Genomic DNA, 14,281 nt, shown 5'->3' on the forward strand with positions numbered 1-14,281 from the left:
TGTCAAACTGCTGTCAATCAAAACAGCAGCGATCTGCTCCAGGTATCATTGTGTTAAGGCACACATACGTGTACATAACTGCAACTGTCTCGCCTCTCTTAGAGTTGCAGTGAACCAGCATAGTGTAGTACACTTCTGAAATTATTTATATATTAAAACTTCCTGTTGTAGTTGTAACTTTCATAGCTGTTTTTTTTTTTTTTTTAAATATATTTTCTGTAAAAGACACTAGGGCTACTTGTGGATCATACACATTTATACACAAGCTACTATTCAAATTATAGCTTGGCCTTTTGCAGAGCAGTCTGCAAAAACTGTAAGTCCTGAGCTGCCTCATGATGCAATTTACTGTAAGTTGACTACACTTTTTGTTTATTCTGTAGGCCTGTATCATAAAGTGCTCTCGCATGCTGAGCATGTGCCAGTTTGGTCATATATTTTCATAATTCCACACTCATTCTATGCTACAGCAAGCTTGACATCTGTTCACTGACAACAGAAGTGAGATTTACTGCTGATGGAAAACCATATCAAACACATGACAGAGAGAAGAGCCTGACTCTAAGGGTTGTTTCACAATCACATGCCTTCATAATACTGGCCGATCACGCTGGAGAGCAGACCTCGGCCATTTTGTGACTCTGTGTGGGGGAGAAGGGCGCCCTGTTTGGCCTTGATCAGGCCTACTTGTTTACAGTGTGTTAGTGGCTGACGTGCCGTGGCGCGGACCCCTGGGGACAGCACAGGGGTTAATTGCTGCTAAAGCGGTGGTCTCGGCCCACTCTCCGGCCCTGGTGCTACATAGAAGATGACACTAATGAGGGAGTGCAGGGAGGACACCTCCTAGCCAGGGGGGAGGAGGGTAGAGGGGGGGAGGAGGGAGGGAGGGGAGGACACCTCCTAGCCAGGGGGGAGGAGGGTAGAGGGGGGGAGGAGGGAGGGAGGGGAGGGAAGGAGGAGGAGGAGGGGCAAGGAGAGCTGGTGACAGAGGCAGAACGAGAGAGAGAGTGTCAACAATTGCAAGTGGTCCCTACTACAGTACCTCTACACAAACACATAAAACTATGCAAAGCAGTAATATTGGTCCTTGGCATTGGGCCCTATGCTAGACTGTGTGTGCAGTCCGATATGACACTCCAGTGATTAATTTGAGATACCGGCCCCCTATAATTTCTTTACACTTTCAAGTTCAGATTTTCACTGACAATCTAGTCAGTTTTCATAGCCATAGTGACTTATGAATTAGTAGCATTCCTATTAAGGAGGGCATATAGTCAAGTAATACCGAACCATCATTCAGAAAGTGCATGCATGCACATTTGGTAAACATCCACGTCCCCTGTGGTTTAATCATTGAATTACTACTGTATAATGTGGTTTGGGTGGTTGCTGTTACACATTTGTATTGATTTCAACTGGACCTCCTACAGTTACCCAGAGTGTGCGCCTGCCGCCAACAGCCATGAGCTTCTCCCCCAGCCCGTCCTGCCTTGCCGGCAGCCGCAGCGTCCAGGAACAGAGAGATCGCTGGGAGAGGAAACGGACCCGCACCGCCCGCGAGCTGGTGCAAACCGAACAGCGCTACTGCGAACAGCTGGAGCTGGTCGTCACGGTCCGTTCGCTCCCATAGTAACTCTACTGTAGACAGTGACGTTTACTCACCAACTTCTAGTCCTATCTGGGTTGGAATACATTGTTGGTAACACTTGGCTGTGTAGTAATTACTGTTGAATTAACCACATGTTGTTTCATACGTCAGGTTATCATAATCTGCATATCCTGTACACCACCACAGACTGGTAGTTACATTCACAGTAACGTGCCCACACTTTCTACCCCTGAAACACACACACACACACACACACACACACACACACACACACACACTGGTGCATCTACCAGTATAGTCGCCTCATCCATGTCTGCAGCCCGGCACAGCCAGCCACTCACTCATTCAAGAAATCTCTACCCTCTGTCCCATTATGACCCGTTTTGAGCCCAGTGTGCATCCAATTTGCTAGTCCCATATTGCTTTCAAATGACTTGAGACCGACACAGCTGTCCTCTTATTGCCGGTGGTGGTGGTGTGTAACGTAACCCTCTCCATGCTAACTTGTGCCGGTGAGTCACCAGCACACTCTTAGATATGCGAGTGTACATGATGTTGCAATTAACATTTGAGCTAAGGGGCTAGCTAGAGCTATTAACTGTATGTATTGTTGTCTCATTATGTTAATGAAGTGGTTGATTATCAGAACTAAATATTATTTTTATGTATGACATTGTATGCTTTACGCCGTCTCATCTTCACCCCCCCCTGGTTATACTCTGTGTGTATACTACGTATTATTGTAATTGAGATATCATCAGTGATGCAGGCACTTCTCTTCCTATGATGTTCCTTCATGTCTTGAGGGTATCCAATACAAGATGACAGCCCCAGTTAGATGGGGAGTCTTATGCAAATGGCGGAAAAATACTTAATCTTGTCCTTGTCTTCTTTTTTTTTTTTTGTCTTTTCTCCTTCAGTATTTTGTGGAGATTTTGAAGGCCAAAGGAACCCTCAGGCAGGACATTAGAGAAAGCATCTTCAGTTCAATTAAATCCATTCATTCAGTAAACCAGTAAGTATCTTTTGAATAATTAACAGAATATTCATGCTGCGGAGAGGGTGGGGAGACATAAATATGGGAAACTTAATTGGCCTCCTGCATGAGAATGAAGTCTAGATAAACACACGGTTTGCTCAACATAGTCCCCATCTTTACCACTGATAGGAATCAATCCGGTCTAGGACTAGATTGTGTTCCAATGTTCAAGCTAACATTCCACTAAACCCTGATTCACACTACAGGGCCAAACCGAGCTGAGCTGTTTTAACTGCGTAACCAGGCTAGCCCAGAGTGACTCAGTATGGTTCAGGTTGGCCCTGTAGTGAGTAAAGCCACTTAGAATGCACTACCAATACTTTGCTTCATTCTCTGTAGTACGATAGTGTGCATATTGGAACACAACCTTGGTTAGAGCTGTATCATCTTCCCCTGTGACTGTAGTCTAGATGTTTTATACACCTGTAGTTTACCTGACAGGTTACATTGATCTGGTACTTGATCTCCTGAAATGGTGAATCATCTGGGTTATGTAGTGCTTCATTTAATAAATGCAGATAGTTTGAATGGGACCACATGCATATTTGATATCCCAAATCTATCATCCTAGGCACTGCTTTTGAGTGTTTGACAAGCTTCAGAAAGCAAGAGCCTTGTCTGGTGTTTTTGGAGTTCAGTACTAATTCATGAGGCCCACTTGTGGCCCATCTTACCAAGCCTCAAGAATCCCAGTACAGTTCATTGGCTTGTGGCGGACAGCTTCTCCATACTGTGAATCAAAACCTAGAAAAGAGCTATTTGGAATTGATCTGAGGATCAAGGTGGTGCAAACTAACTTCAAATGTACTTGCAAGAGTTCCAAAAGTTAGATTTTGCCAATGCGAAGCTCATTATTGGACAGCACACCTGTGGTTGGGACTAGTCTGCAATTCATCACAGTCTATTTTGATGCTCTGAGAGGTTATGTTACCCATCGGAATTACAAATGAAGAAAGAATCTACTCTCTAGAAAGCAAACCTCCAACTTTTCCTAAGACCTTCTTGCAAACAGGAACAAACCCCACTTCAACATCCTCACAATCTTTGTCGTGATCCTCCCCTTTGCAATTTTGGATACAGTCTATTTGTATTTTCTCATTTCATACCCTGATCACACCGTCAACAACAACTTCTTCTGTAACACACTAATGAATATGTTTGCGGTAGAAGGTTGTTCAGATCCAGTGCTATCCAGTGCATCAGGGGGAATGGTTATATCTCTTTTGATTGAGAATTATATTTACAGTCTAGATAATGAATCGCCTTGAGTCTTTAAGATCCCCATCCACTCTAGACTGACAGGCCTTCTTCTTGAGAGTGCCAAAATTAAGATTGAGGGGTGAATTACCAAGTGTGATGTATTGAATGCATTGTTACCCGGTTTCCATACATCTTCATTACGGAGCCATGAAGATACATTTGTGGTGAAGCTGATTTAGAAGAATGACTGCTTGACTTTCCCTTTTCCAATAAGTCTCATCTGTCTATCATTTGGAAGATGATGGTTGCAGATTATGGTTGCAATGAGTACGATGATAATGCGGTTGCAGGTGGATAGGTTGAAATGGAGATGAGAAAGAGTACCCTCCCTGTCAAACATGCCATATTAAAGAGACACACTCGGAGGAGGGAGCTATATTCAATTGACATTTCCTGTTTCTATTTATTTTACTCCTGGGTAGTGAACAACTTTAATGAATTCCAGTTTTATTAAACATTGCATGTAACAAAGAAAGGAAATATTTCAATATATTGATACGCCCATGCCATTCATCATCGTTATAGCTGTTTATCGAGAGTAGAGACCAGGCAATGGTGGGAGCAACCCAATTATCCCTGACTGCTCCATAACAAACTGTGATAACGAACTTGAAAGAGCTGTCACTTTGTCGAGTAAGTAGCACAAAATCAAAAACGTATTTGAAAGATGAATATTCCAAAGAACGCATCTGGGGGCCTTCTTAATGAGAATAAATGTGATATGAAAATAGATCAAATAACATCCCACATGACGGAAGTCAGTCCTTGTCACCGTTGGAAGAAGAAAACCTGCTGCATAAAACCAAGTGGTACACTCTTTATTGAGTTCAACAATGTTCTGCCCTGTTATTTTGTTTTCCATGTTGTGGGTATGTATGTGTGTGTACAGAATGTGTGTGTGTGGGTACATGCTAACTACACATTGACAATAATTAGTATTCCTCCTGTTCTAGTCCTCCACAAATTAAGCCACATCGGCCTGGATTGTTTGGTCCAGGCTGTACCCACCCCAGATGTCGCAACTGCTAAGAATTAATGTGGATTAACGTGACGCAAGAGGAATGCTAATGTTATCTACATCCTGCTCCTGACGGCCAGACAATTTAATTGCCCTGAAAAAAAAAGTATAAAAAATGTAATTCGTAATTTCATATTTATCATAATAGCCTCTGGCTGTGAGGGGGGAAAAAAAACGGAAACACTGTTTTTCCCGCCCTTTGCCCTCGTTAGAACTCTCTTGGCTGCTCCGGCATCTCCTGATTACGAACAGAGGCTACCTTGGCGCGCAACTTCATTAAAATCTATTTAAATCAACTTCAACGGCAAAGTGCTCCTTCTTCCAGCATGTAAGAACGCAAAGTCTCTGGGAACATCATTAGAGAGTAGGACTGTGTGTGTGTGTGTGTGTGTGTGTGTGTGTGTGTGTGTGTGTGTGTGGGGTGGGGGGGGGGGGGTACTTACTACTTAAGTTTGGATAACAAGCTCCTTCACAAGTGTCAACACCCCCAACCAATTGTATCCAGGTTACAGTAATGTGGCTGACGGACTGAGTGACTGCTTTGCCTGATGCCTTAATTGTGTTGTTTTGTTCTTGGGTTCAGCGGGCGCGTTCACACTACAAAGCTCCTCTCGGTGCCCTCGGGGCAGACCCACTGCCTGAGTCCCAGTAAATGTGTCACACACAGGGAGAAGCCCCTCAAACAACACCACAGAGTGTCGACTCTTAAACACCCATTAACCAGGAAGTAATCCTCTGAACTTTACTTAACGTCCTCACTCTCTCCAAACGTGTTTCTTTGCCCAAAATTGATGCTTGAGATCTTGTCAGACTTGTTTTATTTGAGCTTTTGTGTTGATGCAGAGCAGCAGTGCATTCTTAGGCAGTAATAAGCACTAACTCAGAGTCCAATGTGGTATGATGACTCAAGGCCAAATGCTCACTGGGGGGTACTTTTGACATGAATGCGCAAAGAGTCTGTGATGCACAAGAAATATGCAGCCTGATATTGAAGTAGTTACTTATGCCATGATGTGTCCTCAATTCGTGTTGAAAAGGTCATTGCTATGACCTGACAAAGCCCTCTGGCTGGCATGCAATATGCGACACTGACCCAATGGAAGCACTCTGTAAAGGCAGAATGTAACATTTGTTAAGTTTATATTGATAGCGTTTCTCTTGTCTTGTCAACGACAACTGTTTTATTTCTTCTTGTTTTGTCTCTGTTCTTTGTTCAGGGCGCTGCTGGTCCAGGTGGAGAAGGGGAACTTTAGCCAGGCCTTTGAGGAGTTCTGTCCTCATTTGCATCTCTATACCACCTATGTGGACAACATCCAGAACGCCAGCAAGGTCCTTGGGGTGAGAGAACACCACTCAGACGTCTGTGCCCCCCAGAAACATGTCATGTCCCTTCTCTCTCTGTTATTAGATAGATACTTTATCGACCCCCAGAGAGGAACATTAAGTTCACAGTCCATTGTTACAGAGACAAATAACCACCGTGTCACAAAAGTAACATCACAAACATCACTCTAATGTTACTGTCTGGATATATTGGGTTTCCTTCTCCTGTGTGTTGAGGATGATTCAATTAGAACTCTTTTGGGAATGACTCTGTATCATTCAGATAACTGATGACTTCTCTCAATATTATTCATGGATACAGGTTCATGGATGTAGGCTATGTATTCAATATACTGTAGATCGTTTGAGATTAATTTCTTTGGCAAAACAAATGTCAACCCAAATTCGTCCAAAGACAACTTTTGTACCAAAGTTTCCCTCCACACACCCTCAATTCTGGACAGTGGGCTATTAGCAGTAGGGTGTAAGGCAGGCCCAGCTAAGAAACATGGCCTGTCTATATTTAGCATTTTGAACAGTTCACAAAATGGAGTCAACCTTCTTGATTGGTGGATGACACCCACTCCTGAGCCAAAGCCCCAGCGGTCCTATTAAGTCCAGCACTCCTCATCTCATTAGGACTGACTTAAGTGGTGCAGCAGCCTCCATCATTTGGCCTAAAAATTGCAATGGGGAATCTCACAGCTAATTAGCACCTTCACTCAGAAGGCACCTGTACCTCTAGTACATGGGTGAGTGGCTGGCTGGCTTACTGATTCTTTGTTAGGGTGAATCCACCAGCAGCTATGACACAGAAGGAAGAGGAAATGCTGTGGCACTGTGGTTACGTCAAGTTTTAATGCCATTATTATATAAGTCTTATAACAACATTATGTAGGCCTTATAACAGAACAATATGTAGGCCTTATGACAGAACAATATGTAGGCCTTATAACAGAACAATATGTAGGCCTTATAGCAGAACAATATGTAGGCCTTATAACAGAACAATATGTAGGCCTTATAACAGAACATTATGTAGGCCTTATAGCAGAACAATATGTAGGCCTTATAGCAGAACAATATGTAGGCCTTATAACAGAACAATATGTAGGCCTTATAACAGAACAATATGTAGGCCTTATAACAGAACATTATGTAGGCCTTATAACAGAACATGAATGACTAGATGACCAGGAAAGATGTAAAATGTATACAGTAGATCTGTGTTGCTGTGTGCGGGTCTGGGTCTGGGGGTCTGGTCTGGTCTTGTCTCTTGTCGTGGGGCCATGGCATCGCCTGCTAACATCTGCTCTTATTGGTCTACGGGAAGCCCTGAGCTGCACCAGATATTAATGTCTTAATTAAGAGGAAGGATGTGTCTGCAGCAAATGTACTGATCCCATTGATTAGGGACTGAGCCGCGCGAGTTAGCATTGATTCCTCCACCGGGTCTACATTGCTATAATTGCCTGAACATGCAGCCGCATGTTAGCGACGTTAGCCACAGGCGCGTGACTCACGCTGGGGTGATCTGTCCCTCTTAAGCAAACAGTGACCCTGTCTGGCATGATGCTGTGACTTCACCCAAACAAGGTCTGGATTCTGTTTTGAATATGTGCTTTTTCATCCAGTGCATTCCGAGTTTTGAAACGTAGGGCCCTTTTACACACCACTGTGTGTTCGAGAGAGATACCTCTCTGGTCATTCGATGTTGTTTGGAAATCATTTCAGTTTTTCAAATACATGTGGCGTGTATTGTGTAAATGTTAGTGAGATAGGTAGTTAGAGTTGTAGATTTAGAATGTTATTGTAGTTTAGAGCTATATCCTCCATCGCTTTCAGAGGAAAAGGTCTGTTCAAGTTCACAGTTCAGTCTCTCTCATTTCACCTCTTGCGCTTAAGGGATTCCTCTCACATTGTGCCCATCATTCAAGTGATTTAGAGTCTGTCTGCTTCACTGTGTCCGACTCCAGCTGCCAGAGGCATAATGGCAAGCTAAACAGCTGTGTCTGGTGTGAGCACACACAAGCATGCACGCACTCATTCACACACACACACACAGACTCGGCCACTAAGTGAGGCAGCAGCATCAGTGTGTATGGCACGGTGCTGTCTTATGAGTGAGGGTAGGATAGAGCACAGCTTTACCCTGGTTGGCCTGTGTAAATACAGGAGCATTGCTTGTTTTGATGGCTGCCGCGGATGACAAGATAAGACTTTTTTTGCCCTCCAAATGTTGACACATACTCGTGTTGACATGATTTGCGAATGCATATTTAATGACAGAAGCTGCTCCCCCCCTCCCCTAAACCCCAGCCCACCCCCCCCCCCCTCCACCCTAACCGGCAACTGGAAGTAATGAGTGACAGGAAGGTGATTTGTGGGGTTTGTCAGGGGGAGTATGCTACGCACACGGAAAGTGACACGAGATTGGGCGGTTGTTGCAGGTTGTGTCATGTTCCCGTTCGCCATCAGTACCAGTGACTGGGAGCTAATGTCATTAGGAGATGGAGAGAGACACGGTGAAGCAAAGTGCTGCAGAACACACAGCCTTCCTCCATTATCGTACTGCAGGCCCTCCCCTTCAGAGAACCACTAGACTCATTTAGATAATCACACACTACAGGGCCGACCCCAACCACACCAGGCTGGCTCAGATGTTTTCCTTTCACGTTGTCCTTTTCAGCCCTGCTACAGCAACTGTGGTGGATGCATAAATTCAGTGAGCTTCATTGACATGAATTATTAAATGACTGCCAAAGCAGACATAAATGGAAAGTATAAGTAAAAAATAAAACAGCATAAAAGTCTGTCTCTTGTCTACACCACAGCTGCAGATGAAGAAGAACAAGGCCTTCAGACGGTTCAAGAAGCTGCAAGAATCCAGGCCTGAGTTTCACAACTGCAAACTGGAGGACCTGCTCCCGCTGCCTGTCCAGCGTATCCAACAGTAGGTTTCAAGATTCAAGATTCTTTATTTGTCACATGCAAGTATGCAGTGAAATGCAAAAGTGACAGTGCCACAGAGGAGTGCAACAATAAATTTAAAATAAATAGAATAGAATATAAACAGCAGGTTTCACTGAAGATCAGCAGAATACATACTACATCTATGTACAGTAAACATCTTTTGATTGGACTAAGTGTCTTTGGATTGGCTGTCTTTTAATTGACTGTCAAGTTATCTGGCACACACACTGTACTGCAGGCTTACCTTTTCCCTTCGCAAGCTTCTCACCTTCACAAGGTGTTCCATCGTACGGGATACGGAAGTAGCGTTCCGCAGAGAACACTTTCGCTAGACGGGTCGTGGTTTCCATGCTTGATTTCTCCGTCGCCGTTTGTGTTGTTTGTTCGCCAGTCACCCGCTGCAGTGACAGATGTAATTATTATTTGATGTAACGCCTGTGTAAGCACTCAGACTGTCCAAGAACTGTCAAAATCCCCTTTTGACAACCACCCTGTTTTTTTGTTGGTTGTAATTTCATGCGGTCTTGAACCCAGTCGTTAATTAGTGTAACATGAGGAGAAATGGGCCGAAACACTCGTATGAGCGTTGGAAGATGTGGGTGACATTGGTTTATCAAGCTGGTCGGTTGTCTCTTAATTAGTCTCGTCTTCTCCGCGTCCTACTATGTGTAAAGTAGCTCTTAACGCCAACTGTCAATCCATCAAGCAACGGAGGAAATGTTCCATTCTCAGTCTTCTGACTTCGCTGTGTCGTTTCCACCTCAAACATCTGTTTGTACCCACAATACCCGATGTATGCAGAGTTAGGTTTCTATTTTATGTTTAGTTTGATCTCACACACATTTCTCTCTTTATTCCTGTGCATGCCCAGAGAGATTAATAGCTTTAGTCCCCCCCCACCTACCCACACACCCACCCACCCACACACACACACACACACACACACACACACACACACACACACACACACACACACATACATACATACCTCATCGTTTGAGGAAATACAGCACTTTTATATCAAACTCGTTCAGGCTATGCGTAACAGTTGTATTTTCTCCAGACCTGAGTTGGTCCGTAGCAGAGCGTCGTTCCCCATTGATTCCCGTGCTCTCCTCAGTGAAACTCTGGAGGCTCCGGGGACATGCCTAATTGTATGATGGTCTTAAGTGGCTGAGCCCAAGTGTTGCAGATAATCAGGAGGGCTCGGTGCCCGGCACCTTGCACCACGGCTCCACGGCTGGGAACAGGAGGAAATTGTTGTCACTTATCGCCGTTCAAGGATGATGGATGGCGACCACAGGGCTGGAGTATGGATACTTAAGGTGCTGCAAGGGGGAGAAATAAAATCATTGCCTTTATTAAGTGGCATTCACTGGAGCTGGCTGGCTGAGAGCCGTCTGCTCTCCCCCGAGTTTACGATTATGACAGTGATGGGGTCTGGAGTTGATTGTGACTTGTGTGAATAGCACATCTCTCTGGCTGTATTACCTGTGTCTGTGTCGATAATAGAGATGTAGCCCTCAAAGAGACGGCCGTCGTCTGAGACAGCTCAAGAGGCAGCTGCTTTGAGTTGACCGCCATGTTATACCGTGGGTGTGGGTGTGGTTGTGGGTGGGTGGGTGGGTGTGGGTGGGTGTCTGTCTGTCTGTGTGTCTGTGTGTCTGTTTGTGTAACCGTCAGTTACACGGTTATACATGGATGACCATAAACGAAAGGAAAGAAAAAAAAAACTGTTATAACTGTTTCAATACATTGACTTATTATTATTTATTTCATCATATAAATACACTTCAATCCAATAACAGCAGTGTAAAATAATGACTATGAACAATTATGTTGCTACTAACCCTAATCCGTCTATCAATCAAACTGTCTCCTTCTCCTCCCAAACGGACCGCGTAAATGCACTTTTTTTTAAACTTTCATGACGCGCGCACACACACGTCTTTGTACTGTAGCAGGAACAGTCATAAGGTCATTGCCATGGCTCCTAGATTTTGCATTGGCCATGCTTTCTTTTGTCCTGTATTTGTGAGAAGTGGATTTAAAAGTGATTGCCTGTGTGTTGTGACAGGACTTCAGATGGCTTCCTCTATACCAAGTGCCTATTGCTGTTGGCAATGGGGTCAGAAGGTCATCTTTTTTTGATTAATTTTTTTTGTTATCCTATGAAAGAATCCTGACGGACTTAACTTCAGTTTCTTTTTCTTTTGCTTCTCCTTCGTTTATGCTAGTATTGCAATTCAAAAAGGGTTAGTTTAGTGCCATCCGTCGTGAGTTCGAAGTTCATTGCCACGGTGTGTGTTCTGTGTGGTTACACAGTGAGACTTGTGTCCCTATGCTCTTGTGTCCCTATGTGAGGCATTCTAAAGTGAACTGAGAGTTGTTGTTGATGCCCTTGTTAATGCAGTTGGTGACTTTAACAGAACGACCTTCACTCTGAAGCCTCAGATTCTTTTGAATCTCATCAGTCATGTCGGCTAGTAAGGTTCCTGCTATGAAACGCTTTAAAACATTCAGTTCCTATAAAATAAATGTCACCACCGCCCTGTTCAAATTGATATTCTGATTTGAAATCAACTTACGGAACACAATAATTAATGCGCCGCCAATACTTTTGTAGTTAAACTAAACAATGTCTTACATTATCCACATTTGCAGCAAGTCCCATTCTCTTTCAGCAAATCCCTGTTTCTCACCCATTTACAGGGAGATAAGCCTCTCTTTGCCATTATTTTATATAACATTTTAATTGCTGAAGTTTTTGAGAGTAGAGTATCTCTGCACACTGCCTTGCAGTACTATGGGATGTGCCTTCGTCTTTCTTTTGAAGCTATTAAAGTTGAGTAATTATGCACAAGCCTATGCCGTGTTCACTAACCCATGCACAAGCCTGACAGCGCCTGTTGTCTCTTAATTAGAAATTTGAATCCTTAATGCACGTATTTAAAGGAAAATAATTAGACAGATATTTCCTCCCTCTCTTCTCCTTTACTGACGTGTGTAAGTGCCCGAATGACCCAACATGTCTGCCGGGAGAACAAAAAAAAAAACAAGGAGCGCATATCATCTGCATATTACAAAGGAATTAGCAAGCCCTGGCAGCCACATCCCCCTAACTAGGCCACCGCATGCTTTCTAATACTGCATTCTTCTTCATTAGAATATCTGAACTGTTATAAATATGGTTCAGATTACGTTATTGTCTCGTTATCTTCTCTTTGCTTTGGCGCTAATGAGCGGGACAGGGCGGCTAAGCGAGTGAGTTCCGTTTACATTATTTGGAATGTGCCGTAATAATGCTCATTAGGGGTGCTCCCTTTTTGTTACCCCGTCGCTTTAATTAGATTTTCCTCACCCCTCCCTAATAAGGACGAGGGCATCCGCTGCTGATAAAGCCTGTAATGTATTTGTTATTACAAGACGAGACAAGAAGAAAAATAAGTGAAATTATTTCTCTTTTTAAGTGTCTCTTAATTGAAGGCGGCTTAATTGGAGCTTGTTCGGTTTCCCTTTCATTGCTAATGAGTAATACAGTACTACAGTGTTGCTCTTTTCTCCCCTCTCGTTGGGAAGGCTTGCCGGTACGCTAACTCCGCAGTTCGGCTCTGCAGCTTTGCGATAGTTGCATTCAGTGTTCAGTAACTGAGCCTATGAAGGAGTTTCTGTCTGTAATTTTTTGCCATGGACTGACCTTCCTGTTATTGGGCTTGAGCTAACGATTGGACCGTTCATTAATCTACACAAACTTCACTTGTCCAAAGCCTTTACTGCCTCGGAAAGAAAGGCCTAACTTTGACTTCAACCTTGAGTTGCATTAAGCAGCAGAGGAGACCAATACACTAAATTGTCAAGAAAATCATAGTCTATGTGATATGATGTTGCAGGATTCAGATGCTTTCATTTGAATTATGCAGAATCATGCCGAATCACTTTCAAGGAATCAAGGAATGTAATCAAAAGCCGAACGACCCCAGGTGGTTGCTGCAAAAGAGAATATGTTCCCAGTCAACTTACTGGTGAAATAAGGGTTAAATAACATGTTTTGAAAAGCATGCAGTAACAGGAGTTCCTATTAAACACTGAATAGTTTTTGTTTTATTTTATTTAACCAGGTAAGAATTGATTGGAGATGTATTCATACCTAAACCTGAACCACAAGATACTGTACAAGTGACGTGGAATAACAACTCTGAGTTTGATACATTTATATAAACACAGCTCCTCTGTTATCACTCTCCTCCGCACAGCGCGTACACACACACACACACACACACACGCACACACACGCACACACACGCACATCACTCATCCCCACTCCACTGCCATCCAATGGGAGAAGTGCAAAAGTGGGATATGGCAGTCAGTCCGCGAGCATCACTAATGGCCTCTCTGGCACCTGTGTGTCTCTAAAAACAAGCCCAGACTGCACAAAGAGTAGGACTCTGAGAGACTAGGGGGAGGGAGGATGAGGGGAGGCGGGGGAGGCAGACACAGCGGAAATCAATGTCAATTGTCAATGCACTTCAAGGTCACGTTGTCCCTCCAAACTGCAGGATAAAGATTTCTGAGAAAGCTGCTGTTCTCCACAACTACTTTGTAGAGGGAGATTAAAGGGGGAGAGGAGGGTAAGTAAGGGAAGGGAAGGGAGGAGGGTGGGTGGGTGGGATAGGTTACTTTAATGTTTCCCTTATGGATCATACTGCACCTATAACACTATGAAATGGACATCAGCTTTAATATGCCTCTGTTGATCACATTCACACATTGTCGCCCCTATATGTCCGTGTAGTAACGCTGTCATTACTCGACGGACAATGTTGGTGTTAGAGTTTATAGTGCATTAGTAAAGGCTTTGTAATCGCAATGTTGAGTAGTGTGTGTTATTACACAAGCGGATTGTGTCGTTCACTGTTCCTGGGTTTCACTTTGTAACAACGCAAACCGTTCAAGCCCGTGTTAGTATTGTACAATGCTGTTCCTTGAGTAATTGGAGAGGTAGGCCTGCTGGGTAGGCCTGTACTGTAGAAGCAACTGAATGTTAAAGTGTCATCTC

At 43.8% G+C, this 14,281-nt stretch overlaps 1 protein-coding gene across 1 annotated transcript in view; it reads left to right on the plus strand.

The window, feature by feature from the left end:
* Positions 1–1,462: 1,462 nt before the first annotated feature.
* arhgef39 (Rho guanine nucleotide exchange factor (GEF) 39) overlaps positions 1,463–14,281 on the plus strand; it is a gene marked incomplete at its 5' end in the record, with an annotated part of 31,443 nt that continues 18,624 nt past the window's right edge. Inside the window, 4 exons of the mRNA XM_083691946.1 lie at positions 1,463–1,612; positions 2,530–2,624; positions 6,144–6,264; positions 9,084–9,202. Of these exons, the coding sequence (XP_083548072.1) occupies positions 1,463–1,612; positions 2,530–2,624; positions 6,144–6,264; positions 9,084–9,202 (485 nt within the window). The remainder of the gene's footprint in view (positions 1,613–2,529; positions 2,625–6,143; positions 6,265–9,083; positions 9,203–14,281) is intronic.

The sequence above is a fragment of the Argentina silus genome (assembly GCF_951799395.1).
Source record: "Argentina silus genome assembly, chromosome: 20".
Lineage (NCBI taxonomy): Eukaryota > Metazoa > Chordata > Actinopteri > Argentiniformes > Argentinidae > Argentina > Argentina silus.